At 41.2% G+C, this 12,810-nt stretch overlaps 1 protein-coding gene across 1 annotated transcript in view; it reads left to right on the top strand.

The window, feature by feature from the left end:
* The window catches only part of dner (delta/notch-like EGF repeat containing), a 48,849-nt gene that overhangs the window by 24,672 nt on the left and 11,367 nt on the right, over window positions 1-12,810 (top strand). Inside the window, exons 2-7 of the mRNA XM_046390229.1 lie at window positions 2,438-2,782; window positions 2,890-2,987; window positions 6,627-6,790; window positions 9,378-9,526; window positions 10,237-10,390; window positions 11,262-11,375. Coding sequence (XP_046246185.1) covers window positions 2,438-2,782; window positions 2,890-2,987; window positions 6,627-6,790; window positions 9,378-9,526; window positions 10,237-10,390; window positions 11,262-11,375 — 1,024 coding nt within the window. The remainder of the gene's footprint in view (window positions 1-2,437; window positions 2,783-2,889; window positions 2,988-6,626; window positions 6,791-9,377; window positions 9,527-10,236; window positions 10,391-11,261; window positions 11,376-12,810) is intronic.

Here is a 12,810-nt window from a genome sequence, read left to right as displayed (position 1 = left end):
ATGCATGTCTGCATAAATGGACTCATCCACTCCTTCCACCAAGTTAAAATAATGATGCCAATAGCTTGGCTGTATTGATCCTTCCTCCTTAGTGTGGCCATCCCAAATTAGTAAATTGATCACAGCACCTTGTGAAGCAATTAATTTGGCCTCGGAGGATTTCTTCATTCTGTTGTACTGTGTGGGAATATAGATAAAGGGAATAATGTGGGTTATTATCAGCTGCTTAGAAGAAATTAATTCACATGGTTTGCCACAGCCCAGGGCATATGAGCTGTTTGGGTCTCGAGAATAACAAGGAACATCTCGCAGGATGGCAGCCTTAATATATACACAATATTCTATTCTGTTCTATTGTAATAGTGAATAGTAATGGCACCAAGTGGCAATTAGAGCTGGGCAACACGAAAGTGCAAATTATCACCATTAATCATTATCACTGAACCATTAAATTAAACAAAACTTAAATGGTTTAGCACTTTTCCCAAATAAGTTACTATAATTAAAAGTGTTGTCCATAAGTTTTGATGTGATTGTTTCAGTACTACAAGAATCAAGTTTTTGTTTTGATGTGTCAGAGAGGAATTACTTTACTTTGTTGAGGTTTGTAGTTTGCAATGATGTCGAACTCGACTGCATTACATTGAAAAGTGTTCCTAATGTTTCGTTCTGCCCATGTACAAACATGAGGGAGGGGGGAACTTACTGGAAACAAATTTCAGTACAGTGCAGCCCAGTACACCACCATCAACTGTGGACTATGTCATGAAAATTACATTACACTACATTGCAATTCATTTATCAGACTCTTTTATCCAAAGCGACTTACAGAATCACAAGTTTCAGTACAATAGAATTAGACTAAAGCAATAAGAGCTAAAACATAATTAGCTCTTGGCAGTCAGACCTGGAAAATGTAGTTAAAAGTTTGTAGAGAATTGACCATTATAAGCTTTTCAGAGCCAGAATGTGGGCAGAGCTGTTGTTAATGTCACCAAAAATCTAGAAAAATTCAACACAATCTCAAATTTTGAGCAGTTGTCCCTAATTCAGTCCCAAAAATCAGACTAAACCCAAGAATTGATTAGTTATAGTCCATGAAACGTGAACTCTTCATCACGAAACATTCTTTTGGTGTTTTTCCTTTTGTGTTTTTCTTTGTGCTTTGTTTTAGGACAGCCTGTGCAGCCTGGATGGAGGCTGTTAGGGCGGAGCAACAGATGAAAAAGGTTGTGTGCTGGACTCTAATGCTTCCTCTAACTCAGACCAGCCGACATTGCTGTTCTCTTAAGGTTGATAAATTTAATCCCTGGTGCTGTTTGAGCGGAGATAAGAGCAACAGAATGTGTACGGTGGCCTGCTGGGACTGTTGGAACTGCTGTGATTGAGAGCGGCGAGAAAGTTTGATAGAGGCACTGCGAGAAAAAACCTGAGAGAGATTAGCACTAATGAGCTGTGACTCTGTTCTTCGTGGAGCAAACGGACTGTTAATGACCCGCTCGTTCCCTGTCGCTCTCTGCTTTCTCTCTCAGACAAACACACATGTGCATTCACATGCACATCTACATGCACCAAGGGATTTATTTAGCATGAACATCATTACCATCCCTCTGACACCACCATCCCTCCAGCCTGGGTTTTTGTTTTTCTCTGGGTTTCTATTAAAACTGTTACACGAACGTATTGGAATTGGACAGCTGGAGCTGCAGATACCTGCGGTTGTTTCAGTGAATTTGCCAAAAAATAACAGGCTGCAGGATTATAGACATTCTTAAGCCTAAGAAGGCTCTAAAAGCCAAGCAAAAGGCAACACGGTGTCAGGCAGAAAGCTTAGGCAGCTGGGCTTTGTCCTCTTTCACCTTCAGCATCTATACTGGCATGTTTTCCTCCAAATATGATCAATTATTGATGGGGGAAACCAGCATGAAGGAGGCTGTCAGGGTGCATTTTTTTATTGCTGCATGACGAGGGAAACCTTGTTTGGGCATGAAATGCAAGTGTGTATGTGTGCAAGTATGAGTACATTCACACTGCAGTCTATGTGTGTCTGTCAAAGAGTGGAAAAATAGAGTGAAAGAGGGAGAAATGCAGTCCTGCAACAATTTATTAGGTGTCAAAATGTAATAAAACTAAAGAACAGGAGGGTGTAGCTGAGCCAGAGAGCCATAAAAGAAGCGTCTGAGGAACTTCAGAGAAGAAATGATCACTGAGAGTTTGGTCTACTCAGATTTTTCACAGTGGTTCAGGGACCCTCTTCTTGAGCTGAACTACAATGAGGCTGAATCCCGGGGACATTTTGGGTTTTCATAATAAAGACAATATACTGAAACCGTGGTAGAAGACACCAGTACAGGGGAAAGCCACCATTGGATAATGCTTTTGTTCTGTTTCTCTCTCAGTCTCACCCTGTTTTTATTTATTTTCTCTGTTATTTCAGTTTTTCACAGACCCATGTGCCAGCAGCCCCTGTCTCCATGGAAACTGCAGCCGGAGCGACAGCGTGGAGGAGGTGGAGCCGGCCTACACCTGCGAGTGCACTGAAGGCTACGAAGGGGAGAGGTGTGATCAAATCCTATTGGACCTTCCAGCTGCTGACTGGGACCCTGCCACCCCTTCGGCTCCTGAGTTGGCCACCCCCGTCGCCTCCACCACCATGGCTGCCACTCAGCCGCCACAGCCAACCACCATCCCCTCCACCACGACACCAGCGCCTCCCACCCTGCAGCCATGGCAACCCAAACCTGGGCAGAGGCTGCTGGTGGTGCCGTGGGAGGCAGACAGGGTGAGATAACTCCCACACTGCATTTAAGCTCCTGTGGGTTTATCTTGTATAAATGTATAAGGAAGTAACACATGTTGTGTGTGTATGTGTGTGTGTGTGTGTTACAGGTGACAGAGGGTCTGCACTGTGTGAGTCCTGAGCTGTGTGAGCTGACATCAGGAACTCTGACTCTGTCTCTGGAGGTGCCTGAGGAGACTGCTGTAAAGTAAGAGTCATATTAAGTACGTTTTACGGCTGACTGCAGGGCGGACCAGTCAGGCGGACGCCTGATTTGTGCCCAGTTTCTCTCACTCTCTTTGCATTGTGTCTAATTGCTTTGAACGACTCATCAGTTGCAATTTGCACAGCAGACTACAGATGGCAGCTTCATTATATTTTGGCCTGGAACCCAGAAGAAACCAGCCAACGTTAATGCTGTTAAATACAATCTGTGACAGGTTTGCTGTGTGTCAGTATGTTGCAGTAATGCAAACTATCAAATGGAATAATACATATATTAAAACTAGATTTTGGCCCTTTATCATTTGAGTTGATATCATCTTTAACCGGTATGCGATTCCTGGCATATGTTCAGTTTATTAAAATACCACAAACAGAAGCAGTCTTGTCTTAACAGAACATCAAAATGTCATCATCACTTCAGAAAGAAATTCTGCACTTTTAAATTCTGTTATTTCATAACTTGAGTTGTTAGTTACTTTGGACATTCCGATTAATAATACAAAGTATAATTAACAAATTAAACATATTATTACAGATCAATATACTATGGGGAAGCAGGTTCTTAAGCTATAGCATGAAGTAGTTAAAGTTAGCTCCCCTTTTACCATCAGCAACATTAAATTGATGTTCACAGTAAGGAACCAGTAATTATATTTCCAAAATACATTATTCTTAAGTGAGTTTCATATTCCACCTAATTTTTCTTTTGGGACATCAAGTGTATTTTTACTTAATTAAGATTTTGAAACCAGGATACAGATACAAATACTTTGACCACTGATTCACAGAAATGACAGCAGATTCCAATGATAACGTACAGCAGACATGAGACTTTGAACCAGAATTAAAAAGTGATGCAACACATCAAAAGTGAATGAATAAACTTAAGCCTGTTTTTCGGATCCTAATCAGTAAGAAAACCAAGAAAGCCTGCAGTATAGAATATTATCTGCATCACCACAAATAGAAAATTCCAGAATAATCTACTCAGCACAGCATTTTTGCTGCATACTTTCCATTAGGCAACTTTGTTGGCAACAGAACACAGCTTGTGTCTTTCGTGACTAATAACCTTGTATTTGAGTCTCCTCATGACTCACCTCTGGGACCTGAGACACTGTATTACCTGTATTACACCACCCCAGGTGTACTCCATCTTCTCAGAGCATGTTTGCTCATAAACAGCATTACAGTGGCTCAGTAAATAGGGTCAATGAATAATGCACAAACGATGGTCAAGGTGAATGCTGGACGTCCTTGATGCTGCCCCTCATCAGAGATGGTAGGCACGACTCAGGGCCCTGATTACGATCTCAGACTCGGAGCTGCGAGTTAATCAACTGCTGCTGCTTTGTTTTCATATGGTATAATTACACACGACATCTGAGCGCACACCCAGAGACAGGCATCGAAGGGCACTTAAATAACAAGCACATATGCACCACTTGGAAATTATGCCGCAATCCAAAAGTGACATCTCTTTAGAGAGGCTAATAATAATGTAATAAAGCTCTTGTGTCAAAAAGGGACAGGAAGGATGGAGGTTTTGCCGTACCTACTGAACACTTACAGGCACAAGAATGTTAACAATATCTGCAGCACTGCTGTGAAAAAAACAGTGAATTTAAGTTCTGTATTTATTAACTTTAATAAATGTAACAGATCAACGTTCTAAAATTAAGCGAAGCCTTATACTTCCTTAACACTTTAACTACAGAGACTCTTTTTAAATAACTTTTGATACATCAAACACCTGCTTGAAGTAATGGTAGTCCAAATGTATCTGAGCCCACATATCTGGTGCTCCTCATGTCGCCCCTCAGGCTGAGCCCAGACACCCTGCAAAGGAAAACTCATTTCAGCTGCTGGTTGCCTCTTCACCAGCTTATTATTTCAGTCACCACTCATAGCCTCACGGTCAGGCTAAGCTCCCTGTCACCTCACCATTTTGGGACAGCCGTTGGGCCGATCCACCTCTGACTGCAGCTTACCCTTGATGCCAGATATACCCTTGTCCTGTCCTGAGCTGTGCCCGACAGGCCTTTTCTGGAGGTCTGAACTTGGCTCATGTAAGGAGTTATAATTTTTTAAAAATATCTTAAATACTTGCTTACAGTTAAGTGTCATTGACTACACTTATATGTCTTTCATATCTCTTTCCAATAATAAATCAATCAGTTCCCAGTGTGAGTGAATGTGTAACTCACTCTCTTTTTCAAATTAAAATCTTCGTCTGTAAGCATGTAAGTACTGTCGAGGTAATGGTAGTTATTCTTGTTAATTATGCAAGCATTTATTAAAACAGATACACAGATAAAGGCGAGGGCTGAGAGGATAATCACTGATTTGTTATTTGTTTTTTGCTAATATGAGAGGGATTATTTCAGGTGTGGGAGTGAGGTGAAGTGCCTCACTGAAAATGCTCAGCATCTCTCTTACAGCACCGGTCAACAGGTTCCACTCTCTTTCATGAGCACCTCTCTCACTGTGGAAACTCAGCTCCGCTTTGGTGTTTGGCGTCTCCTCAGCAGGCTGGCATTTGTCGGGGCTCAGTGTCTCTTGCAGGAAGCTGGCTGCTGGCTTTTGTTGTCCCTCTCACTCTGCTTTGCTCAGATGTTTGCAGAGGCAACTCAAAAATTATCCTTTCATACCTCCTTACTTTAATGTTAGCCTCAACAATGACCTATTAGCAATACATGTTCTTTCTTTAATTATACGTTTCCAATATTAGCCACATTGGAAGTATTACACCAGAGTATCTGATGAAGTAAATATCCAACGTGAGGGTTGGTGCTAGCAGAAAGCTCAAGAGGTCATCCCACTGGGAGTAAGACTGTGGTGAACAACTGTCAGGACTATCTGCTCATTTGATTTTGAAATGTCTGATCACTTCTTCATAACTGTTGTATCACCTGGGGGTGTTCACTGGCACCAAGTCATGAGCAATACCTTGCAACAGCATTAATAGCTGGTAGATGCAGCATCAAAGTAAAATGAGTCATGTTTGAGTATCAAGAGAAACTGCAAAACAAGTGTGGATGTTCCACACTTGTTTTGCACAGTTTCTCTTGTTTTTTATTTCAGTTTCTCTGTTGTTCAGTCTTTTTTTTACTACTGTCTGAAGTCATGATGACAGATACAAACTGAGCCATTATTCACCAGAGTAATAAATGTAAGAACCGTTATTTAATCATCAGTCCTGAGTTCAAGCATAGGAAAAAGTGTCCATCAGGTCACCATGAGTAGAGAACGGAGTGTGATATTTTATGAAGCTTATGTTCGATAAAATCAGGATTAGAAGAAGTAAGAAGAAGAAGAAATAGAATATACAGAGGATCACTGATCTTTTATGTGGGTTTAATGTAATTTTAGATGTCTTGCAAGTTGAATCAAGGGTTTGATGGATGTAGAAAATAATGTGTGTGCAGAATATTTTGTGAATTTGCCATATCTCTTTTCGTATCATCCATTATTTATTATAAACCTGCGGTCCAAAAGCTGAGAATCAGCTCAAACTTGTCACTAATTAAAAAGGGATCATAACAAGAAACTCATGGTAGAAACTCTGATTCTTCTTCTTCCTTCGTGACCCTCCTCTTCCCAACTTTGTCTCTCCACCTAGGGTGGTGGTGAACGCTAGTGGAGCTCCAGTGCTGTGGCGCGTGAATGAAGAGGGTTTCCTCCGTTCCTCCATTTTGAACGGCACTACAATGTGGTTCCTGCAGGCCCCTGATGGGCTGGTGGTGCCAGACCATTCTCTGCCCCTGGGACAGAACTACTTCCTCAGTAAGACGCCTCCAGTCTCTTCACACATACTGCAGACAAATGAGTGCGAGGCTTGTGGATTCAACAAGGTTCATATGAAAAACATATTACGCTGTGTTGGTGAATCATAGTGTAATCATGAGGTGCAGACCTTGAAAACGTGAACTGACTGAAGTTGTTTGAGGTTATTTTCATATAGTTGCTTTTAAATTTGTGTTTTAAATAAGATTTTTTTGATAAAAACAATCTTGACAGTATTACTCATGATGACCAGAAGCTGCTTGCAAAGCTTTCTTAAATCAATATGAATTGTTTTGCTCATTACTGGGCAGCATCACGTAATATTTGAAAATCAATGACCAAACACCAACCCAGCATGCCAAACATATTTGGTAGATAACGAAAAATAATTAAAGGTGCAAAACTACCTTGGGTTGACATATTGACCAGTGCACAGATAAAATGCTGAGTGCTCACACAACGCAAACTATATACAATAAACTATGAACAAAAGTATTCATTCCCATCAGGCCTTTTTATATCTATTAATTTGCTTCTTTATCAGAACATCAAATTATATATATGTAATTTTTATTATATTTAATTACGATATCTCTGTTTTTGTCATTTAGCTTTTCCTCAGTTTGATCAACAAGCACAGAGAAGGTAAACAGGAAATCTTTTGAAACACATCCAAATAGCTCATTTACAGTTGAGCCAAAAACACGTGAGGATTAAACACATTTACAGAAACTATCTTTACAGCGTTTATGCCCGGCATGTCATTGGGGAGAGTCATATAATATTTGCATATATAAGTCATATTTAACAAAGATATTTAGGTTGATGTTCTGTCTGTATTTTAATACTGAGCTTCACACACACAAAGAGCTCACACGCTTCCAAAACGTGGTGTGAGCTGCAGGAGGGGAGTAATTGGAGTCTCACTCTTTGACTGAAAGGCTGGCTGACCTCTGAGTGTGTTCAACATACTTGATGTTGTTTCACTACGCTTCCTGTCTGTTGACCTTGACTTGTCTGCTAACTCTGAGGCAACGCAGCCTCTGCTTTGGGTATGCAGAGAGAGAGAGAGAGAGAGAGAGAGAGAGAGAGAGAGAGAGAGACTGGGAGAGATGACACTGGGGAGTTAAATCAGAGGGGAGGAAGGATAATGGAGGGTGGGAGAGACTCAGATAAGGAGGGAGACAGATGGAAAAGAAGAGATGGCAAGATAGAAAGGGATTATAGGATAGGACAGAGGATGTGGAAGGAGGGAAGAGTGAAGGTCAATCTACTAGAGGAAGATGAAGATGCCTGTAAAGCATCACTAAGGAGGGAGGAGCGGTGACATTGCATTTCCCTCCCCTCACGTCACTGTTTCTGAGCTCTGCTACTGTGCTTTCACAATGCGAAGGAGCTGTGACTGTGCAGGTCCAACATTCGCTGTCATTGGGCTGACGATCATTTGGTCAGGGGTGACGGAGAAGCACGAGTTGTTTTATCTGCTTTCTGATTGGCTGAGGAGCTTGCATCGTCGATGTCTAGTCACTGGTGGGCCCGTAGCTCATTGGCTCAAATCAGGCTCTAAAAAATGGCATTTCATATTCACTGTGAGGCTATTTTTATCCAGGTGCCCATGAATCTGTCAGCTTTGATTGAAGATACAATAAGAGATGTTTGAACTTGTAGACCCAGAGAGACAAGATGAAGAGACTATTTTGGTCATCATGAAGACTGCCTGCATCAGGTCTTTAACACTTGTGTTTTTTGTCCATTGAGGTGAGGTAGCAAGGAATTGTTTAAAAATCCCCATATCTTAAAAGGATTAAGAATCTACAGTCCTGCTGCCTGCCAGTGTTAGCTAAGCGCCAACATAGTCACAATAAATCTGTGTAGATTCTCAGTCATCCAGGTCATCTTGCATAGAAGAGCTTAAGTTAGTGCAACTGGACTTGATGTTTCACCTCTCCTCCAAAAGGCTTCTTCAGTTCTGATTAACTGGTCAGGAGTCCCAGGTATTAAACCTAGATGGTAGACCCGCCCAGGCAACACGTGACTGCAAAGGGGTTGACAATAGCAATGCTACCATGCTAATGTTTGGCACATGTGATGTTTGCCATGTTCACAATCTTAGTTTAGCATGTTAGCGTGGTAACATATGCTCATTAATCAACACAAAGCACAGCTAACGGGGATGGGAACATTGGTTTAGCATGTGTTTTTTAGTTATAAAGCAAACAGGGTGATGAAACTAGACACAATACTTGGGAGAATTCATTGTGAGATCGAAATGAATGTCCCAGATTTGCTGACATTTACTAATAATTGTCAAGATATTTCACTCAAAACTGTGAACCTCATGGTGCCTCTACAGGAGGAGTCAGGGGATCACTGAAGCCATTTCAATTCATCCTCTGGGGAGCAGCAAAGTCAGTATAAAAACTCACAGCAGTGGTGGACTGACCAACAGACCAACACTACTGTTCCCGGAGCCATTTCTATAAAACAAAGTGCATCTCAAAATCCAGTACTTGATTGAAATATGATTAATGAGGAAATAAAAATGCTACATGAATAGTTTATGAGAACCTCAACCCTTCTGTGGTAGGTGTGTTGCGAGTGGGTGCCCCCACAGCACCGGAAGTCATCCTGCGTCTCAGCCTGATGGTGAAGGCCAGCAGTTGCGTGGAGCCCGGCAGCAGCTTCAGTGACCCTCAGTGCTCTGGGAAGGGCAAATGTATCACACAACCCTCTGAGGTGAGAGACAACACACATAGAGAATCATCAAAGCGCAGGGAGTTTCTTCTAGAGCTTAAGTGTGAAAGAAGCTGAAACTGGAGAAAAATCCTGCTGTATTTATTTTTACTTGAATTGGAAATCTTATAGAGGCAGACAGACTTCAACCACAAAGCAAAGTTTCCATATTATAATAATCCAACATTATCACTGCAGCTGCATCATTGCATCCTGTGACGCACGCGCCTTTTGATCATTATTCACAAATGTATAGCAGGAAAAAAAACGAGAACACAGCACAGTACAACAGAAAACAGACTACACCAAAGCAGCATGGTCAAAAGCTATTTTTATTCTAATTGTGGGAATTTACGTTTTCATCTGTTGCTCATAGTCAAAAATGCAGGATGATGGTATAGCAGCAACATTTAAAGAGACAGAGACATGCAGCCAATGACTCATACTGAGCAAGCTGAAAAATGTACAGAAGTTTCCAGTTGGAGGTGTTGCAGAGATCTTGTCATGTTTTTTCTAAGTAAGCTCACTTTCCATTCACCACTCCAGCTCACTGTTATGTTATGCTACTGATTTTTTTTTTTTAACAGTACGCCGTCTCATTATTCCTATTTCAAGAGTTCCTCTTCCTTTTTTCTGCCATTTATCATCCATTTCTTTCAGTGTTTCACCTTCAAGGCCCACTGATTTGACATGTGAAAGTTGTGTTTTTGCAGAGCACTTTCTTTTGCGAGTGTGAGGACAGCTACACTGGAATCTTCTGCGAGGAATTTGATGCCTGCCATCACAGACCTTGTGGCAACAATGGCACCTGCACCGACGTTAGACAGGGCGGTGAAGGACGCAACTTCACATGCACCTGCCCTCCAGGTGTGTGTGTGGATGCTTATTACTGTTACTGGGCTGTTGTGGGCACAAAAATCTCTTACACAGTCTCATCGTGAGGGCCCGTCGTACTTATGGAGTCAAAATGCAAGTCGCCACAGTGTAGATCATCAAGTATTAGGGTGAAGACTTGCATTCAGGTTAGGCTGAGGCTAGTAATGTTTATTGTTATGGTTAGTCTCCAGGAAATGAATGCAAGTCTATGAAATGTCCCCAAATGTGATGGAAACATGACTGTGTGTGTGTGTGTGAATCATGCCTTTCCACAGTCTTTTCAGCCTGATTGTGCGGTCTTGGTTGTGTGCAGCTGTGCAGATGTAATCTCTCTTTGTTTTAAAAATTTTTTGAATAAGACTCAGGAGCACGGGGTGGTCTGTACCTTTGATCTTGTCAGATTTATTTCAGAACAGGGACTTGACGATACAGTAAGAGGGCATCTGATAGGAAGGTAAATGTCAGAGATGACCACTGATTGCTTGTCACTCCCCATTAGTGCATTGTGCTAACAAGCCCTGCGTGTGCAGCTAATGAGAAGCACCGCTGTCAAATTGATGACGTGAAAGACTTCTTTAACTTTAATTTGTGTATGTCTTCATTAGGATCCCCTTTAGCTGTTATGATGGTTGCTAAAATATACATGAAAATAATAGAACATAAGCTTTTTTAACTCCAAATTTCAAATATTTTAATAGTAAATAATGAAGACCAAAAACAAAATTAAATTCCAACTTTTCTTGCAATGGTTACACTATCTATAGCTTAAACAGATCGCTTTTGGCTGCGTTTGACTAAATGTAATGAAATAAAACAACAGTCAAGTCATCAGGCACTCTGGTTATAAATGTGTGTTTCTCAGGTTATGAAGGCGAACGTTGCCAGTTGCTGGTGGACCACTGCATCTCACAGCCCTGTAAGAATGGAGCCACTTGTTTCAGCAGCCTGGCTGGGCCCAGGTGCTACTGTCCTGAAGGTAGGAAACCAATCTCTGACATACGTCCTGAGACTAATCTATGAGTGTCTGAGTGTGAGTGTATGTTTGCTGTAAGTGAGTCAGAGGGAATGAGTGCCACAAATACACTGCACAGTAAGACAAAGCCATTTTTTTCTGTTATTTCTAGTAAAATATGAAGTCGAATCCTACTCAATGTTTTACAAGGAAATGAATGGAAAACATGTTGCACACACATCTCTGCCCCAAAACACTCCAACAGCTTGTGATGTTCATGTGTCTTTGGGAAAAAGAAAACGAGGGAAAACATATAGACTGAAATTCAGAATTGTGTGTATTTTAAAGCTGTCTGATTCCAGTTATTATATCCTCTGTGGGTCTCCTACAGTATCTGTGCCACTGAGATGCTTAATTTAAACCTTCCTGCTCTACTCTAATTAGTCTTCATAGTCTCAACAACTTGCATCAGCCTCTCTGGGGAAATCTGTGACCGCAAAACTTGTGCCGAAACGGCATTTCTCAACAGGAGCACATCGGTTTGACATAAACGCATGCCATATACCCACAACAGTGGATACACAGTGTTTGTATGCACACACACAAAGAAAATACAGGAAAGACATTCAGGAACAATGGACCTCACCACATAAATAAAGAAACAGCAGATGGATGTAAAACCTGGCAGGAAGGCTCTCTCATTGCTCCAGGTACAGCTCCCAGCGGTCAGTTCATTCTCAACAAGTCTCATGCCTGACTGTATTCTGCAGCTGCCAAAAAACAAGGTCTCCAGCGTGGAGAGGAATTCTTAATCTACCGCTTGTGCATTTAAGATGAAAGACACAGCAGTGAAAGCGGTGGTGAAAACAGTGCCAGCAACTCTTAATTAGAGTGACGAGATTGTGCGTGTGTGTGTGTGTGTGAGAGAGAGAGAGACTTTTTAGATAATTTTGTGTCCCAGGGAAATTTGACATTTAGACTGAAAAGTTTACAGCTAAAAATTAATTAATAATTAATCACTGGTTAGCGATCTAGCAATTAGAGCATTTCAGAAAACATGTCAAACATTGCAGTATCAAACTATTTAACCACAGGCCTTTTCACAAAAGACATTTTGACATGTCATAGTAGAACATAAGCAAAGCTGTCAATAATAAAATTCATAACCTTCATGATGTCAGAAAAGAATGTCTTAGTATAGGACAGGCTGGTTAATAAGAGATCAACCAATAACTGAATCATGATGCTGACCAGTGCTCACACACACTGAGTCATTCGGCTGTTCTACAATAAAAAATCTGAAATAAGAGTAATATTTATGTTTAAGCTTGCAGTAGGGCTATGTCATTTTAGGCTAAGTCATTTCAATGCCCTCCTATGTGACAAAAACATTGCATGTGTGTCTGTTAGGGAAGCACACATAAAGAGATGTGCATCCGCGCTGATAGACACATCTGAA

The sequence above is a fragment of the Scatophagus argus genome, chromosome 5 (genome assembly GCF_020382885.2).
Source record: "Scatophagus argus isolate fScaArg1 chromosome 5, fScaArg1.pri, whole genome shotgun sequence".
In the NCBI taxonomy this organism is placed as follows: Eukaryota; Metazoa; Chordata; class Actinopteri; family Scatophagidae; genus Scatophagus; species Scatophagus argus.
Note: the sequence above shows the minus strand (reverse complement) of the source record. Positions and strands in the feature narration are given on the sequence as shown.